This window comes from Gymnodraco acuticeps, unplaced genomic scaffold (genome assembly GCF_902827175.1).
Source record: "Gymnodraco acuticeps unplaced genomic scaffold, fGymAcu1.1, whole genome shotgun sequence".
Classification (NCBI taxonomy): domain Eukaryota; kingdom Metazoa; phylum Chordata; class Actinopteri; order Perciformes; family Bathydraconidae; genus Gymnodraco; species Gymnodraco acuticeps.
This window is the reverse complement of record NW_022990274.1, coordinates 2,804,862-2,824,290: the sequence shown is the minus strand read 5'-3', so window position 1 is coordinate 2,824,290 and position 19,429 is coordinate 2,804,862. Positions and strand designations below refer to the sequence as shown.

Below are 19,429 nucleotides of genomic sequence, written 5' to 3'. Positions count from 1 at the left end.
CCCCCACATCAGCCAAACACCCATCTAATGTATCATAAAAGTCACTCTGTTCCGGTGGTCTATAGATTGTCCCGACTATTACAGATTTAGCATTGTCAAAAATAATTTCAACCGACACAGATTCAATATTTTCATGATGCAGGTCAGTACGGTTTTTGAAATTGGTGTCTTTATGTATTTACATGCAGACACCACCTCCATTCACGTTCCTGTCCCTTCTCACTACAAGATAATCTTCAATTTCAATCTCTGAATCTGTAATGGGATTGTCCAATTTGGTCTCAGAAAAGCATAATATGCTTGCCTTATCGTTCATGAATAGCTGCCTGAGTTCAGCCAGTTTGTGTCTCAGGCTGTTAGTGTTCAGATGAAAAATATGTAGTCCATTTTTGTTGCTTGAATGCACAATGTCGTCAGCTTGCAGATATTTGTCTTTGTCCGTTAAAGCAACCGGCTTGTCGTGGTGGGGTGGTGGTGGGGGGAGGGAGGGAGGCTCCGTTGTAGCTTTAGCCGTTGATATGCTAGCAGGGTGGCTAACAACATGGCGGATATTTGTTCCCTCGGATCTCGGTTCTCTTCCTCTCGTCACTGCCTCATGCGTGTCTGTCTGCCGAGGCGTCCCCGGGGGAATCTCGAAGTCTCCGTTTATTCCTTGGTCTCCGCTGTCTCCACGGTCTCTGTTGTCGTCGCGTAGTTGTTGTTGCAGCGGAAGAGATGCTAGTTCTGATGCTAATTGAGATGCTAGCTCCTCGAGCCTGCAGGACTGGCTTCTTGTCTGCACCGGGCCCGGATTCAGATGGATGTCTCCCGCTAACAATAAGATCAAGACGATCATACTTCTTCGGTCTAGTTTGCCTGACGGGGGTAAGTACTTTCCCGTCGGGTTTGCAGTTAATAATGCATGAATGCTTGCACTTCCAAAAGCGAGGTGTTTCCTTTCCCAGCCGTTAAGAAGGTAAAAGTCATTGTGGTTCATTTTATCCCCGCTTTCATTACTCTCCTTCTCTAAGTGATGTTGCCTCATTGATGAGTTGAGGTAGGAGTCCATAATCCATATTGTCAGGAGGATGAAATATGTAAAAAATCGTGAGGAATAACCTCCAAAGCGGGAGCTCTCGAAAATGCGACCACTCATAGCGAAACTGGATGATATATGGTCTGCAACAGTGCTATATCTGAAGTGTCATTCATGAAACTATTAATGTTTCATACCCTTTTAAAGGTAAGAAACTCCGCTAACTGACAATAAGAACAATTGTCAGCTAAAAAAAACGAGAATTGGAAATGATGAATTGGAAATGGGGGACCCTGATGTAAACAAGACGAAAGTCTTTCTCTGGTCTGCATCCCCTTAACAATTGTATGTTTTGAGCTGTACTGTACTGTACCCAATATACAAGCTGTTAATAAACTTTTCAATCAATCAATCAATCACATATATAGCATTTTTGGACCCGAGCTCGGGTCCGTGTGGCTTAAGAGGGAAACTGATGCTGGTGTGTTTCATACAGAGAGAAGGAGGGGATAAACAACATTATTTATATTTCAAGATTTAAAAGGTTTAATGTCATATAGGTATAGCAATGCAAGGTTAAGCAATGCATACAAAATGTAAGGCTTTACTTTGATAAAGAAAGTTTAACCATATGGTTTGTGACATTTGTAATACAAAATAATATTTGACTCTTTATTACAAGTATGAAGCGCTGACAAAATTCCTCAAGCACATTGTTGGACTACAAAGAGCTTTTACTTAAAATGTATTAGAGCATTTACGATATAGAGGATATATGTTTAAAAATGTGAATTATACTTATATTTGTCATAGCAAAGGATCCAAACCTGGGTCGCTTTCCTACGATATAAAATATTCTTCAGCAAAACCCATTTTTCTTTCATTTGTAACATTTGCAATAATACACATCTGCAAAAGCAAATAAAGCCGTGTTTTCACTTCATCTGTCCACAAAGTAAAGTCTGAGTGGTTGGTCCGGTACCAGAACAGTGCGGTTGATGCATTTCAACTCTCCCATCGTTGGGTCTGGCTTGATTTCAAAGTGCCTGATTACCTGGAGGAAAAAGAAAAATATGAAGTTCAGACTGAATAAGGCCATGGGGAAAACACAAATAAAAAACTAACTGTTTCTCTTTCAAATGTGTTAATAGGAACTAGGGATGCTCCGATCGATCGGTCACCGATCGATATCGGCCGATACTCACTCTCTACCGATCGATCGGTGCTCTCTAAACATGCCGATCGCGAGAGCCGATCGCATGACGTAAAATACATGACACTTTTCTCTGTGCGCGGCAAAACAAGCTCGCCAACATGGCTTCACCGGTCTGGCATTATTTAAGGTGTCCGAAAAAGACAGTAAAATAGCGGTATGCAACGTGTGTGAAGCAGAAATCCTGCAGCTCCGCCCGCCGGACAGGTAAGCGCAGCGAAACACACACACAGGGAGAACCAGACCGCAGTTCATTTCCTCATATTCCAAACGAGAAATTACGGTAGCAAATCACCCCGGTTCTTTACGACCAGAACTATTAACGGGATACAAACCGGAGGAACCAGGCATGGAGGGAGGTGGCAGAGACAGTGGGTGAAACTGGTAAGTTTTCGCCTGTTTGGGGAGTTTATATATATATATTGCTCGCATAAAATCCCCGGGGTTTTTTGCTTTGTATGTCGGGGGCGGGAGATTCATGTGATTGGTTGTTGGTCGCGTTGCTCGCAAAAAATCCCCAAGCTTTCAGACGCGCCCAGCTCCAAGATTTTTAAGATTTTTGAAAAGCTGCTGTGTGGACGTACCGTAAGAGTTAGACCTAACACACTTAGCTATTTTATCTACCTCTGGAACAAGCTAAACTAGTTATTATAAATATATTTATTCTTCATTGTCGGGTCACTCATTACTGGATCAGTGAGCTGCATGAGATACTGACAGGCTGTCAGGAGAGGGGGAGAGAGAGAGGGAGAGAGGGAAAGAGAGCGCTTCCGCTAATTTCTCCCGTGTTATTATCCAAAGTGAATGTAAACTTGAATAATGTACATCATTTGAATGTAATAATTAAGTTGATTGTTGTTTGTGGAAGCTCCAGTGAATGAGCCCCATTAACTGAGTTTAAACATCACTTTAAATGGAAGATTTAAAGTGATGTTTAAATCTTCCATTTAGGCCCCGCCCACTCGATCGGATCGGCGATCGGTATCGGCCCAGGGTCGGCGTCATGGGGGGTCATTCGCGGGCCATGCCCCCCCAAATGAGTCACTGTGCCCCCCCAACGCAGGGTTGGCAAGCCTTGCCACTTTGCCATTTTTTTCTTTTTTTAATCATATAAGTGAAAACGTTTCCACTAAAGTTTTTTGTGTGAAATACATCAGAAATAAATAATACAAATATAAAACACAGCCTGAGGTGTGCTCACTGCTGCTCTCTGATTGGTGTGTTGCTTGACCAATGACCCCCGACCTTTTTTTTGTTATCATTACGTGGCTCTGTGTTTAGATGAAAGCCCAGTGGCGATCTGTTCATCTCAGGGTCGGCGTCATGGGGGGTCATTCGCGGGCCATGCCCCCCCAAATGAGTCACTGTGCCCCCCCAACGCAGGGTTGGCAAGCCTTGCCACTTTGCCATTTTTTTCTTTTTTTAATCATATAAGTGAAAACGTTTCCACTAAAGTTTTTTTGTGTGAAATACATCAGAAATAAATAATACAAATATAAAACACAGCCTGAGGTGTGCTCACTGCTGCTCTCTGATTGGTGTGTTGCTTGACCAATGACCCCCGACCTTTTTTTTGTTATCATTACGTGGCTCTGTGTTTAGATGAAAGCCCAGTGGCGATCTGTTCATCTGTTATACTGATTATACAGAGTAAAGCCATCGAAAATAATATGATATACAGTACAGTACAAGTACATGGGTCTCTGTGTTTCATTCAAGCTCGGCTCTGTGTGTGTGTGGCACGAGCGCATTTTGTGAGTTCGCGAGCGGTAACGTGGAATGTTGTTAGCATCTGGTTAGCTAGCTATGCTAACGGGTATAAAGGGCTGTTTCTACACCAAGGTGGAGGAGAGTCCTCTCCTGTCAGACTGTGAGGATCTTATAACGTCAGCTCAGTGAGGTAAGGACTCTCTCAGTGTTTAGATAGTTCACTTTAGTGTAAGTTATCTCAGTGGGTCTCAAACGGTTTGGTCACCATTTATGTAAGTATTTTCGAGGAATACCTTTATATGCAGGGCTGCACATAACTGGTGCGCAGGTGCGCATGCGCACCTCCGCCAAAAAAAGAGCACCGGGTCATTTGAAAAAATGCGCATTTGCGTACCAACATTGAGAGAGAGAGGGGAGAGAGAGAAGAGAGAGAAGGGAGAAGAGAAAAGAGAGAAGAGAGAAGAAAGGAGAGAGAGAAATATATTTGCGAGTTGCATATGAACTCAGGGCTGGCCCGTAGCGCTGGCCTTATAGATGTTCGCCTAGGGCTCCAGATATGTGGAGGCGCAACGCTGGAAGCTCTAGGAGGGAAACATACATTTTTTACCGTTGGGGCTTATCCTAATGTTCTGCCTTGATGTAACAATATTCATAATTAAGTAAATGTAACACCCTTTTCACCCCGGTTACACTTTTAATTTTCCCTATACGATGGGCGCTGTAAGTGATGAAAATGGGGGATGTTGGCTTATCTGGCGCCCGCAGCTCACAGCCAAAGTGCGAGTGAGCGTTGGAGCGAGGGAGGGTGCACCGGTTCCGGCGCTGTTGTTATTAGCATCTGGTGCTAGCTGCTCTAACGGAAGAAGATGTTTCTACAATAATGTGGAGGGAGAGTCCTCTCCAGTCAGACTGAAAGGCTGATACTACAGCTCAGTGAGGTAAGGACTCTGAGTGTTTAGATAGTTCACTTTAGTCTAAGTTATCTCAGTGGGTCTCAAACGTTTTGATCACAATTTATGTAAACACATATTTCCAAGGCACTCCTTTATAATTATTGGGATAAACAGGTTTTAAATCATTCCAATGTATACTATAGGACAGTAAACGAAAATATCCTTTAAAACTGGAAAGATAAAAAAAATGCATAAATAAATAAATGTTAAGGTAAAATAAGATATGAACAAAAAAAATAAAATAAGTTACATTAATTTGTTATTGGCTATGGTAGGTTATTGGTTATGTTCACATACTTATTTGATTACATCCACTTGTCTAAGATGACAACAGAGACTTTCGACCCAAAACCAGCTGTTGACTAGTGGATGCAAGCAGCTAATCCAGACTCAACCAGAGAGAAAGAAGTAGGCCTACATCATCAGCTACCATGTCTGACAGAGAGGAAGACAGTGAGGAGAACAGTCAGGAGAACAGTGATGACAGCTTGTAGGATTACTGGTCGTGCTAATGTTGTCTTGTGTTCACCTCTGCATGTGTGTTCTGTGTTCACCTCTGCATGTGTGTTCTGTGTTCACCTCTGCATGTGTGTTCTGTGTTCACCTCTGCATGTGTGTTCAGTGTTCACCTCTGTGTGTTCAGTGCCGTGTGTCTGACAAATAAAGTCAAGAGCCCCTCAAAAGTTACGGTTTATTTCATTTTAAGGATGAGCACCAAGCAACATCTCCAGGTGCTCCTTTGAGAACCAGGGCAAAAAAGTTATGTGCACCCCTGTTTATATGATCATTATAGTTATTAAAGAGAGAATAAATGAAAAACGGGTATGAAATACTATAGGACAGTAACACAAGAATACGGTTTAAAAGGGGAATGATTAGTAAAATATCCATAAAGAAAAAGTAAATCTGTGTACAGTTCTGTTTCATATGGATGCTGAGAGATGTAGGCTATCCATAGATCTCTTCATTTTGCTCTCAAAGTGCACCAGATTGATGCATTTAACTTCAATATTTTAAAAATAATCTTCCCGGGGCAGCATGCCCCCAGACCCTCCTAGAGGAGGTTAGGTCCACCCCCACCTAAACATGTTCACATGGATAGGATACTAAATACATTTGCACACTTTTTATATGGTGGCCTATGTCCATATCAAATCAAATCAAGTTTAATTTATATAGCACATTTTTCAACGATTTTTGGTCGAGCCAAAGTGCTGTACATATAATAAAAAATAACCTACAGTAAAGACACTTTACAGCAAATACAACAGCACAGTTTGTGCAGAATATCAGTATGAGAAAACGACACCCTCTGTCCTTATATGTTTCTGTTTTGGTGGTCGTGCCACAACCGTGCATGTATGCACAAGTCATAGGTGCGCTATACAATAGCACTACACCCCTGCAATGTGTGTGAAAGACAATAGACTTTACAGCATGTTTTTTGAAATTGAAGTTGCGTTGGTGTTTGTGTGTTGGTTGTTGACGGCAGTGTGTGCCCCCCCTTGGTAAATGATTTCCCCCCCATTCGATTTGTTCGAGAGCCGACCCTGTATCGGCCGATACTGATTCCGCCGATCGGCGATCGGCCCCGAAATTGGCGATCGGAGCATCCCTAATAGGAACCTTATTTCACCCCAAAAGACGCTGTTCATGTCTTTTTTCAAAGCACTGTTTCTCTGTTGTTTGATGGCATGGAGCTCAATCATGTGTAATCTGTAGATGTTGTAAATGGATTTCCTGTTAGTCACTTACCCGAAACAGAACCATATACATCTCTAGCTCAGCAATCCTCCGACCCACACAGCCCCTCACTCCGAAGCCAAAAGGGATGGAGGCAAAGGGGTTGGGCCTCACACGTCCGTCACGGAGCCATCTCTCTGGTTTAAAGGTGAACGGCTCTGGGAATGTCTCCTCATCATGGCTGATGGCATAGTGGTGAAGCGTGAAAGCGGTCTGGAGAGACAACAGTCAAGAAATACAACAATGAAACTCTGAACAAGTACTCAAAAAGTACAAATAGTTTAATAATGGTTAAAAATACAAAGCAGACCTACTTTCTTTGGAAATGTATATCCACCAATAGCAACACTCTTCTCTACAATGATCCTTGCATTCACAGGAACTACAGGGTACATCCTACAGAACAGGAATAAATCAGGTCATATGGTTTAGGCTTGTTCTTGTTGCATGTAGGAAAAGTAAGAATACAAAGATACAAGGCTGATGGCCTTTCTGGAAATTGATTTAATCTTGGAACCCATCAACATTGGTGTGACAGGGATAAGTCTCACGGAGCAAACGGCTCATATTTCTGGGATTCTGGTATGGCCCACAGATAACAGGGTTAAGAATGCATTTCCTCAAATGGCTAATTGAGCCTGGCTACAAAAGTCTGGGAATCCACATTGAACCCCAAGTGGTAATTCCCAACTTTGTAGCATAATTATACATGTTTACAGGATGGGAAAAAGGTTGTTGGTGTCTATAGCTAATATAGTCTTGAATAACTAGTTACTGTTCTACTGCATTACCCGGACCTGCCTCATCCCCGCAAACAGCGAGGATGAGGCAAAGGCTTTAAACAGCTCTTCATATACCCAAGGGTGACATCCGTGAGACTGTGCATATTTTATACAGTATAGTTGAGACTTGAGAATGGACTTGCAGATAAGAAACACCTATTTTAAAGTCGCCGGTTTAAACCGTATTTACAGTATCTACAAAAAGCTAAATCCTTGTCGGATAGCCGATGGGTTCTAAGATTGCATTTTGTCTGACACGTTCAACATCTTTTGCTCTTCACACGGATCGTTTATCAGGCACACTAAAACAGGATTGGTTACATGCTCTACAAAAAGACTACAAGGAAAGCATGTCACGTCCAACACCAACATCCTGTCCTGTTACCAGCAGAATTGGTTTTCATATGCAGATATGTGTTTCTATGAACCTTCAGCCATCATAAAACCAAAACCAGTCTCACCTCAGTGCCTCCCTGATAACAGCCTTTAAATATGGCATCCGAGTGACCTCAGCAGCGGAGGGGATCCGCTTTGCTGGCACCATTGTGGACACTTCTTCATAAAGTCTGTCCTGGGTGTGAGGGTTCCTGGACAGCAGGTAAAAGGTCCATGTGAGGGTATTGGAGGTCTTAAGAATAAAGAAGAAAAGGCATTTAATAAACGGGCATAAAGATGCACACCTGTAAAAAAGGTGTACTAACATTAAAAACATTTTGAATTTGAGTGGAAGCCCAGCTTAGTTTCTGATATTTGACATGTTTTTTTCAGAATGTCATCTTTGTGTCATGATTTACCGTGTCCATCCCAGCTAAAAGGAGCTCAGTGATGCTGCCATACACGTCTTTGGTGCTCATCTGAGTGTTTGACAGAAGGTATGTTAGGTATTCCCCCTCCACTTCCTGGTTGTTCTCCACACGCTGCTGGATAACCTCCATCTTTTTGTCAATCAACTCTTTACCTAAAATAAGTGCAGAGTTTCATGTGTTATTGTTGTCCATAAGCTCTAACAACTAAAAGCTCCGGCTATCCGTTTAGCTTCAGCTGAGGTATTTGAGAAAGATGTTTGGTTGATCTTTAGCCTGATTCTTATCCAGAGGACCTGCAAAGAAAATGTTAATATGCATTTACATTGAATTATATTACATTACTGCTACTTCCTCCACGCTACTGTATCGTCAATAAAAAGTGGGCAGCTGCCAGGTAATGTTAGTATTGATTTACATCATTGAATTTGTCCAAAAAGCCCTGCATAGCCTTGCACCACATTAACCCTGATAGAAACACATTAGCTGCTTATATAGTCTGGGTGTTTGGTGTTCAGCGAGTCAACAGTCTGTAAAGCTGCTAACACTTTTTAGTTATAGTTTTTCATAGTTACGACAAAATGGTAAAAATATGTTTGTATATTTGGAGAACAGGAAGGTTAACTTCCTAACTAATGTAGCATGTTTATAATATGATGTTAACTTTTTACAATTGCATTACCCTTCAACGATTATACTACATTCATTTAAGGAGATAATCCTGCTGAGTCTCATTTTCTTTATTCCAAAATCCAATGGAAAAATCCCATATGGATTTGTGTCAAGGGAGCCCTTGTGATGCTTACTTCCAGGTCATCCTACAAAAATACGCTATCACTGCACCACTCTATAGGAGGATTAACAAGTGCCCAAGATTTAAATAAACATGCACCCTTAACTTGATTTAGTAAACCGCTTTAGCTTAGCATTAACTTCCAAGTTCACAACTTACCCTCAGGTGAGAATCGGTAGAGCTAATTGGATTTAAGATCAACAGTCTGTAAAGCTGCTAACACTTTTTAGTTATAGTTTAATAGAGAACTGAAACGAACGGAACTTGAAGTTGACTATACTACTATAAAATGAGCACAAAAAGCAAAGCATGAGCAAATTCTGTACTTTGCTTTTGTACAGATCGTCCTAAGTTGTTCCCTTAGGACATTCTTTTTGACTCAATGGATTGAAAGATATACACTTAAGCCTTGTCCATATGTAAACAGATATCTTTACAAACGGATGATTCCCTCTGTGTTCTCAAATGAAATATTGTCCACACAAGTAATGTGATTTCATAGTTGGACTTTGCCTGTAAAAGTGCTTTGCACACATGTTGTCCTGTCAGGAGATGGACTTGTTATAATAGAGAAAGTAGTTATAATAGCAGCACTACAAGTACATGTTGTTCGTAACAAAGACAGTCAAACCAGCTGTCACTTTTTCTGCGACTCACCAAAGCAGAAGATGCCCTCCCAGCCTTCGATGTAGCGCCTCCAGTAGGGCAGCAGACTGCGGCTCCACTTGGGCATCAGAAACGCAGCCATGTTGTAGGAGAACATCTGGCCTATGGAGTGGATAAAGTCTTGAGTCCCTGCAGGGATTTCCTTTTCCAGACACCCAAGCCTTGTCTCAAACAGTATGGAGGCGATACCTGAGTGGCAAAGGTTATGATTCAGGATAAGAAAAACCTTTCTGCAGACTTGCTCTCCCTTTGGATTAGTCAAACTCAACTGGTTGGAATGTAACAAAAAAGCAGCCAAAATGTAACCCTATTAATTCAATTTGAATGGCTTAAATATATAATCTTGAACACACAACAAAAGGCATTGTTTCACGAATAGCCAGGTTACAAAATATGGTCTGCAATGCAGACAATAGCCGATTGCTATTCAGGCAATGCGGTCCAGCTCTTTTGCACATGTGTTTTACCTGCATGCAACTAAATCCTGCTCAAGTGACTAACTGACTGTGAAGGGGAACTAGAACACTTTCAAAACCAAATGTTTGTCCCATTGTCGTCAGATTCTGTATTCATAAATGCAGACATCTGTCTCCAAGTGGCCAAATGACCTGCTAAAATGACAAGTTACTATGGTCCCTCTCCCATTTTTAACAGTAGGGGGATTTTAGGAAAATCATTAGTAAGCCTTCATTGGGTTCCTTTTTTTGGCGGGAGTGTCCAAGTCCAAAGGCAGAAGCAACAGGAAGCCTTTGGGATGCTAACAATGCTCTAAAGATATACGTTTCCTGTCGTGTCATATGTTTTGGTCCAGCATTTACCCTTACTCTACAATCTGGTCTTTTGAAAGAGCTTTTGGTTAGATTCCCGAAATAAGGTAGTGTAGTGACCACTTATTAATACACTGGGTTACATAATTCACACATGGAACTACAGTTGGGGGTATTGTTTCCGCACGGACATGTATGTGGTTTACTATATATGTTGTGTGCCCTCCTGGCTTCTCTCTCTTCTTCCCGGACTGCAACCGGACAACATGACCTTAGCTGCTCTTAAATAAAGTACCCTTATGCACCTTCATTGCACCGCCTCCGACTCCCTATCTCTCGGCACTACACTGATGACCCTGACAACGTCTTGTGAAGTTTCCGGGACGGACCCGAACACGGCAAAAGAAACTCTGGTTTTTTTCTCGAAATGCCGGGGATTTTTGGAATCGTCCGTGGCTGCCACCAGCACGCGGACTGAGGCTCGGTGCGCTTCCCGCGGAATGGCTGGGGACGTTGCTCGCCATTCCCGCATCGGCCTTCCGACTACAGGGAGACGATGCACGACCTGCTGGGTAGGGATGAACCCGATTGCTACCTCGTGGGGCTGTTTCTTCGGGATGTGCGGCTGCACGTCCAGGCAGCGCTAGCTAACGACGACTAGCAGCTAACCACGTTAGCTGACGACGGCTAGCAGCTGACGACGGCTAGCAGCTACCGATGGCGGCTAGCTGCTAACGGCTATCGACATTCGTCGGTTAACATCCGACTGTTAACAATTTTTTTCCGGTGCCGGAGAGGAGGTTCGACCAGCCGGTTGACCTCGTGTGGACACTCTCACTTTTTCACCACCTCGACGGCGGTTCCTGCCCGTCCCCACGTTTTTCATCGGTCCATGGGTGGCGCGCTTCGGGACCCTGTCTGGCCTCTCCTCTGTCCACGGCTCCTTTCTCCCGGGGAGACTGCTCCTGCCTCCCGGGGATACCTCAAGGCTTGCCAAGGATTTTGTGCCCGCCGCCGCTGTGCGTTTGCCTGCGGCCGGGTTGCTCTCCTTCCTCCCGGGGATACCTCAACGCCTGCCGAGGATTTCGTGCCCGCCGCCGCTGCGCATCTGCCTGCGGCGGGGTTGCGCTCCTTCCTCCCGGGGAGACTGCTCCTGCCTCCCTGGGATACCTCAACGCCTGCCGAGGATGTTGTGCCCGCCGCCGCTGCGCGTCTGCCTGCGGCCGGGTTGCGCTCCTTCCTCCCGGCGTGACTGCTCCTGCCCTCTGGGGATACCTCGACGCTTGCCGAAGACTTCGTGCCCGCCGCCGCTGCGCGTTTGCCTGCGGCCGGGTTGCTCTCCTTCCTCCCGGGGATACCTCAACGCCTGTCGAGGACTTCATGCCCGCCGCCGCTGTGCGTCTGCCTGCGGCCGGGTTGCGATCCTTCCTCCCAGGGTGACTGCTCCTGCCAGCTTTCTACGTCTGGTGGATGTGTTCTTCATTCGCCACGACACCTACTGCGGCCCCCTTGCAGCGGCCCGTTTCGGCCCGCCCCCGGTGGGGATGCCCTCGCCCTCGTTGAGGCCCCTACCCTCTCCTGCGGCCCCCCTTTCATCGGCCCGTTCCATGGCCCGGCCCTTCATCGGCCCGTTCCATGGCCCGGCCCTTCATCGGCCCGTTCCATGGCCCGGCCCTCACCTGCGACCCCACCCTCCTCGGCCCCTGTGGTGCTTCCTCCCGGACGCGAGGATTTTGCCAAGTTTGAATTCTGGGGGGGACCACTTATTAATACACTGGGTTACATAATTCACACATGGAACTACAGTTGGGGGTATTGTTTCCGCACGGACATGTATGTGGTTTACTATATGTTGTGTGCCCTCCTGGCTTCTCTCTCTTCTTCCCAGACTGCAACCAGATAACATGACCTTAGCTGCTCTTAAAGAGCCTGTGACAGCCTCCCAACAACTGTTGTGCAATGAAATATTGGGCTACTAAATAATAAAAACACTTTGTTTTGTTTCGATTTGTTTCCCTTTGTTGTGTGTTGCTGCGTCTCTCCCCCATTCTCATTGAGTATTTTTACAAAGAGTGAAACAAACAGCGCCCCTCTAGATGTTATGGTGAAACAGTAGATTGCACCCCATGTTGCGAGAGGAGGCCAGCCGAATCTGGCTTCCCTTGGTGAAAAAAAATGGAGGGATTGACCAAACAGATGAGGCTCACGTGATGCCCCTGCCAACCTGTGATTGGTCAGGGCCATGCCAAGGGAAGCCAGAGGCGGCTGGCCTTGCCTCCAATCAAATCGCATCAACTTAATGGTGCAGTGACGCGTCCTAAAATCCGGAAGTAAGCTGCGCTCGGTTTCCCTCGACAAAAAGGCTATGGGATTTCTCCATAGGATTTAGGAAAATAGCTCGAAATAAGGTCAGTGGAAAACGAACCTGTTAGATAAATGCACGTTTTGTTAAGTCGGATAATATCCACATGTCTACTCTACTTTTATCATTTTCGAATCATAAATCGAATCGATAGAAGATAGATAGCGTCACTGCATCACTCTCACCGCCGTTAGAAAGTAGCAAGCAACTGAAGCAAGTGCAATTATGGAGGGTGGAGATTTGCAGTATTTCATCAAAAATAATTGTACTAAACTTCCGCTACAGCAGCAACAACAAATACAATCTGATGACAGGCCGATGCCCAAACTGGAGCTGTGTACAGCGAGGAAAAAAGGAGCGAATCGGACGTAAAACGTTAAAGGTCTCCTGATTTAGTTTGTGAATGAATGCTTATTAGAGTTTGGGCTGGAGAGTGCGTGCGGACCTGTCGGTTAGATAACAGGCGTGTGTAAGTCCTGCATCTGTATGATACAAATGTGTGTAAAATGATACCGGGTGCTGTAATCACTCATCTGGTTACTATATTACATTGACCACCACACCCCCTACCCACAAGAAAGGACGTATTATTGGCTTCCCCTAATTTTTTTCCCACGCCACGCTACTGACGTTAATAACGTTGTAATTAAGTTGACTACAGTATATTCATATTTGTCAGTGCTTTCATGTCAATTTGGCTAACATAAACATAAATGATCGTGGTGAAGATGATGATTAAATTAAGATTACAAATCGGTAGTGAGAGCTGCTGAATTTCCTCCCGTCGGATGTGATATAAAAACAAATCGATTATTTTTGTAGTTGTAAACTCAAGTGGATGAAACTACATTTATTAGTGCTTTCATGTCAATTCGGCGAACATATGATACATTAAAATGTAATGATCGTGAGGATGATGATTAAAAATCGTTTGTTTGAGCTGGTCTGCATTTCCTGATGAGAAAACAAAACCGATGCTTTTTGTAGTTGTAGTACACCAACATGGATTAAACGTGTGGTTTTTTTACCACAATGTTGGGGAAATTAATGGATAAAATGCACGGATTATGATTATTATTCCCACTCCGATCGGGACACTAGGTCCACCGTTTCCCCGCAGCGAGGCCCCCCCCGTTGACAGTTTACGTGGGCTGGGCTGGGTGCAGTGGCGGACTGCCCATCGGGAGGAATCCCGATGGGCCGGTACCGAAGTGGGCCAGTCGGATAAATCACTAGCACATCCCCCACTCCCCCCGTTGACAATTTACTAGCGGTACCGAAGTGGGCCGGTCGAGAGTCCCGGGATGATTTTTAGTCCCAGTCCACCACTGGCTACAGCCTACATGACCGTATAATCGCCCATATTGACGCACCTAATTCCTAAACAGATACAACATAAACCGATCCTTCAGCCTCATATGAGCTCTCAGACACGTTCAAAATTAAACTGTCATCGCTGTCTGAGCTTGCTGCTGTGTGCGCCATCGTGCGTTTACATGCAGATGCTGGGATCCTGAACGGTGCAGCTGGAGCGCTGTGCCCGCAATGACTTCACACATAATTTGGCGGGACTTGAAGAATCCCCGAGAAGATCCAGAAAATGGTCAACATTGAAGGGCAGATTAATGGTTATCAAAGTACAAATATCCAAAATTTGTTCAGTAACGATTTTCAAGGGGACAATTTACTCAAATTGATGGCGTTTGGATGATGGGGGAAACTTGTGTCACAGGCTCTTTAAATAAAGTACCCTTATGCACCTTCATTGCACCGCCTCCGACTCCCTATCTCTCGGCAGTGGCACTACAGTAGGCTATTTGGCTAATTCAAGATCTCAAGATTTTTCATGTTTTATGACTTCGACATAAAATATGTCAGTAAATACCCCACTGGGGAACGCCTGAGGCTTTAATGTGTCTTCAAATCAGCAGCTGCTAACAAGTTGATAAAAGAGACAACTAAATGTCAACAAGCCAAACATTAGCCACCTTTAGCCTAGCTTGGTGACATAAAGTCCAGCAACCGCAATGCAGCATGTTTATAGCATTATATTAACTTTTTACTTCAGTCAATTGCATTACCCTTAAACAATTATACAATTGTTGGTAATTTGAGGAGATAATCCTGTTTATTTTCTTTATTCCAAATTCCAATGGAAAAAACCCATTGGCTTTTTGTCAAGGGAGCCCTTGTTATGCTATCTTCCGGGTCATCCTACACAAATCTGTCATCACTGCACCACCCTAAAGGAGGATTACTAAATTAAATAAACATGCGCCCTTACACTAAACAGCTTTAGCTTAGCATTAACTACCAAGTTCCCTACATACCCTCTAGTGAGAATCGATAGAGCTCGTTGGCCATGTCAGGCACCAAGTCTTCTTCGGGGCTGCACTGACGGAGGTAGGAGAGCCTCTTGATGAAGTCTGTAACCACGTCATTGATATCATCCCCATACTGTGCGGATTCCTTCGGATGCAGCATGCGTTTGTTCAGCATCACCCTCAGGTTATACCACCTCTCCCCCTCCCTAAGGACACAAATACAGTCACCAGGACTCAATCACAGCAGCTTTGATTAATATTGCTTACATTTATCAAGTCATACTATATCTGGTGAAAAATGTATGGTTTTCATTCAGATATATAGTCTGTATGTTTGCAGAATTAACTGATATTTCATAGGGACCAAATTAAAAACAATGCTTCCAAATCCAAGGCAATATTCTAAGCTAAAGGTGCAAAAAAGAAAATATGACAAAGCCTTTCTTGCTGTGTTCAAATTGAATTTCGTGGGAGCAAAATAATAATTATAATAATAATACATTGTATTTGTCAAGCGGAGTAGTCCAAATACAAAATAAAAAAGTTGAATAAAAATCGAACTAGTAAAACAACACTTGGCACAAGGTCACAACATTAAAAAGAACAGTGTGTATTTGGTGTGTGAAGTCAGACCTTTACACACCATCAGGTCAATCAAAAAGTAGACTCAACAAAGGACCTTAACAATCTTAATGGTCAACGAATCGTGGAGATTTAAACATCAAACTTCCAATACTAGCTGGTCACAATCACCCATTCTCTTTCACATGACAAGACTTTGCCCTGGAAACCTCTTAAGCAAGTTTCTCAAGGCTTTACAATGTATTGTTTGCACATGGTCCAGTGGTCGTAAGGAAATGTAAATGAAGCATTGCAACAGTTTTTAAGAGTCTTACTCTGTGAAAGGCCCATAGCCGTATCCCCTCATATCCCGATATTCCTTCCACGCGGACAGGTCTCCTCGGGTGGGGAACTTCTCGTCGTTCCTCAGCACTTCCTCCAGCAGCTGTGGAGTGTTCACTGACACGCTCTTCTTTCCCTCTCTGTATATGGGCCCATATTGCTGCTTGTTATAGATCTGATGGTGGGCAAAGTGATGCAAAAAAGACGAGTGAACAGAGAAACCTGTTTTGATTTGATTTGATAAGCAGAGGTAATCCTTTAGGAGCTAAGGAGAAATGAATAAAAGTCAGCGCTGAGCCTCAATCATCAATGTTACAAACAACAGAAAAAAAGGACATAAATCTCATGAACTCTGAGCTGAATTCCAATTGTCACATTAAGACAATTACTTACGTCTGCATACTACCACCTGAAGGATATACTGTATCTAGGAGTAAAGGACTAATGTCAAAGCAGGATTTGGAGTCTGGATCTTCAGTAGACTTGACTACTGTAATGGTGTCTTCACAGGTCTCACTAAAACTGCAGCTGATTCAGAACGCTGCTGCTCGAGTCCTCACTAACACTAAGAAAGTGGATCACATCACTCCTGTTCTGAAGTCTTTACACTGGCTTCCTGTCCGTCAAAGAATAGATTTCAAAATACTGCTGCTGGTTTATAAAGCACTGAATGGTTTAGGCCCAAAATATATTTCTGATCTCCTGCTAAATTATGAACCATCCAGATCTCTCAGGTCTTCAGGGATGTTTCAGCTTTCAGAACGAGTCAGAACTAAACATGGAGAAGCAGGGTTCAATAAAGGTCCATCTTCTTCTTCTTCTTCTTCAGTTATTATGCTCCAAACATCTAGAACGAACTCCCAGTAAACTTCAGGTCTGCTGCAACTGTTTTCAATCAATGCTGAACACTTTTCTTCTTGCTGTTGCTTTCGCCTGCTCTTTGCTTCTTCATGTTTTTCATTTTTGAAAGGACTTTGAATTACCTTATGTTGAAAGGTGCTTGTGACGAAGGTAACTTCGTCACTATGGACTGACGGCTTCATGCCGGGTAATATTGCACTTTATTAGGGTGATTGCACAGTACAGTTGACATTACATATTTGCACATAATTTATACTAATTATTGAGGTATTATTTTTTAACTGATTAAACCGTATTTATTGGAATGTCGTCTGCCAGGTGCTGGTCGGGTCCTCGGCTCCGCCTGAAAAGATAGGGGAGTTTGCGAGAGCGCCGAGAGTAGTTATGCTGGTGTAAGGATGACAGCGGTTGAGAGTAATCAGGGTGCAAATAATATGTTGATGTCTGTGGCTGATGATTGTGTGCACCTGGTGTCCTGTGTTGTCTCCTCCCCCCTCACCTGTGTCCTGTTAGTATGTGTGTATTTAGGTGCTGTTTCTTTGTAACTGGGTGTGTGTGAGATCCTTGTGGCTGCAGGATGTGTGCAAGGAGAACTGCAGGATTGAGGCTGTGAACTTTGTGCACATGATTTTAATAAATGCCCACGTCGGGTTATATTTTTGGACGTTCTGCCTCTGCCTCCTTGCTTGGTCTGGGCCGCTCAACGGTCAGTCTCACAGTGCTATATAAATAAACTTGCCTAAGCAAGCTCCTGAGGAAAGGAACATAAATAGATGGTTCCATAAAAGCCAAAATGTTGAAATATCCCATTGATCCAATGCACTGTGTTGCGTAAAAACAGAAAGTGTTCCTGCAGACAATCCTCAGTGAGTCAGCTGAGACCGGCTGTTATCTGGAGGTGACTATGGAAACAAAGGTCTGACATGTTCTATAATGCATTCTTGCTGGAGGTGAATGCACTCAAGCAGGTCAACCAAAGTGAGAGCCTATCAGGGATTTCTGGAATGCATGCAGGGAAAAATAATCTGGCATTACTGCCCTGCTGCCAACCCTAACCCTAATGTGTGTCGTCCAGATATCATGCAGTGCACTGCAGCCTACCTGTAGCTCATGCAAACGGTTGTAGAAGCCCTGAAACACCATCCTGTAGATCAGCTCAAAGAAGCTGATATTAGGCAGGTCCTCCACAGTCCGAGGCTTGTCCTGGAAAGCAGAGAGGGCCCCAGAGGCAGGAGAGGAGCTTCCCACCCCCCTGGAGCACAATCTGCCCACAGAGTTAGGGTATGACAGCAACAAGCGTCCATTCCTCTGCACCAGAGCCCGGCACAGCCATGCAGCCATGATGAGAGCAGAATGGAAAACACAAGGCTCCTGTTACATCCCAGAGGCCTGCTCAGCAAGGAGGGGCCAGGTCCCTCACAAGGTTTAACCCTTACAGCACCAAGGGGCCATACAGAATCCCATACATCTGTAGTGCAATATTTCAAGCCTTTTCTTTGGCAATATCTTGTTTAATATAACCTTGTGCTTCCAATAAATCATTGTTGGGAAAAGTGCTTTGTAAAAAAAGTGGTATTTCTGTGGCACATATCCAGGAAAGCACAGACTTTGTAGGATCTGGTGTATAGCTTCTTCCTGTGACAGTAACAATTAATGCGAAGGACTGATTTAAAAAAAATGTTTGCTGCTGAAAAGTTGCAATTTCTGTTAGTTGGACCAGTTAATGTTAGAGGGAACATATTATGCTAATTTTCAGGTTCATATCAGTATGTAGTGTCTCTACTGTGTCATGTCTCCATACTTTAATGTTCAAAAAGCTCTTTATTTTCTCATACTGCCTGTGCTGCAGCACCTCTTTTCACCCTCTGTCTGAAACCAGAGCCCAGTCTGCTCTGATTGGTTAGCTGGCCGGATCTGTTGTGACTATGTTACAGAAGTAAATAAAGGAGCACAATGGAGGCGTTTCAGGCCATCCTATATAACCAAGTTACATACATTTTTTCCATTTACATGCACAAAAACAGACTACAGGAAATGGAAAACCCCCAAAACACAATAGGGCCTTTTTAATGTGTATGTGGTAAAAGCAGTTGAAGTGGAGGCATTACAGTAATTTCACTGTGAAATGAAAGCAGTTGAAATATAATTTGAAGGAAGAGCGATGAAAGTAATTGAAATGTAATAATTGAAGGAAAAGAGATTAGGATAGTTGAAGAGTTATTTAAATGCAAGAGATGAAAGCTGTTGAAATGAGCCCCGAGTTGAACCGGATCTAGGCAAGACGTTATCTTGAATTCTGAGGAACCGGGATGGACATGGTTCACCATTTGCTTTTTTATAGATTAGACATTTATTCAATGAATCTGGGAAATAATCAGCCGATTAATCAATAATTAAAATAATTGTTAGCTTCAGCCCGTTAAATAAAAAATGACATGACCGTCAATAGTTAGTTAGAGTTGTATATCATTTAAGTAACAGAGAATATAAGCAGTTATGTTATTCATGTTCACTGATTAGCTGCCGTCACATGT

The 19,429-nt window shown here is 43.6% G+C and overlaps 1 protein-coding gene across 1 annotated transcript; it reads right to left on the bottom strand.

The window, feature by feature from the left end:
• Positions 1 to 1,566: 1,566 nt before the first annotated feature.
• LOC117549511 (sterol 26-hydroxylase, mitochondrial) lies at positions 1,567 to 18,238 on the bottom strand. Its single transcript, XM_034221503.1, has 9 exons — positions 17,997 to 18,238; positions 16,028 to 16,209; positions 15,138 to 15,337; positions 9,670 to 9,867; positions 8,211 to 8,374; positions 7,878 to 8,044; positions 6,949 to 7,030; positions 6,647 to 6,847; positions 1,567 to 2,069 (listed from the first exon to the last, which is right to left on the bottom strand). Exons 1-9 carry the CDS (start codon positions 18,234 to 18,236, stop codon positions 1,956 to 1,958), a joined length of 1,548 nt encoding a protein of 515 aa, XP_034077394.1. The 5' UTR covers positions 18,237 to 18,238; the 3' UTR covers positions 1,567 to 1,955.
• Positions 18,239 to 19,429: the final 1,191 nt, after the last annotated feature.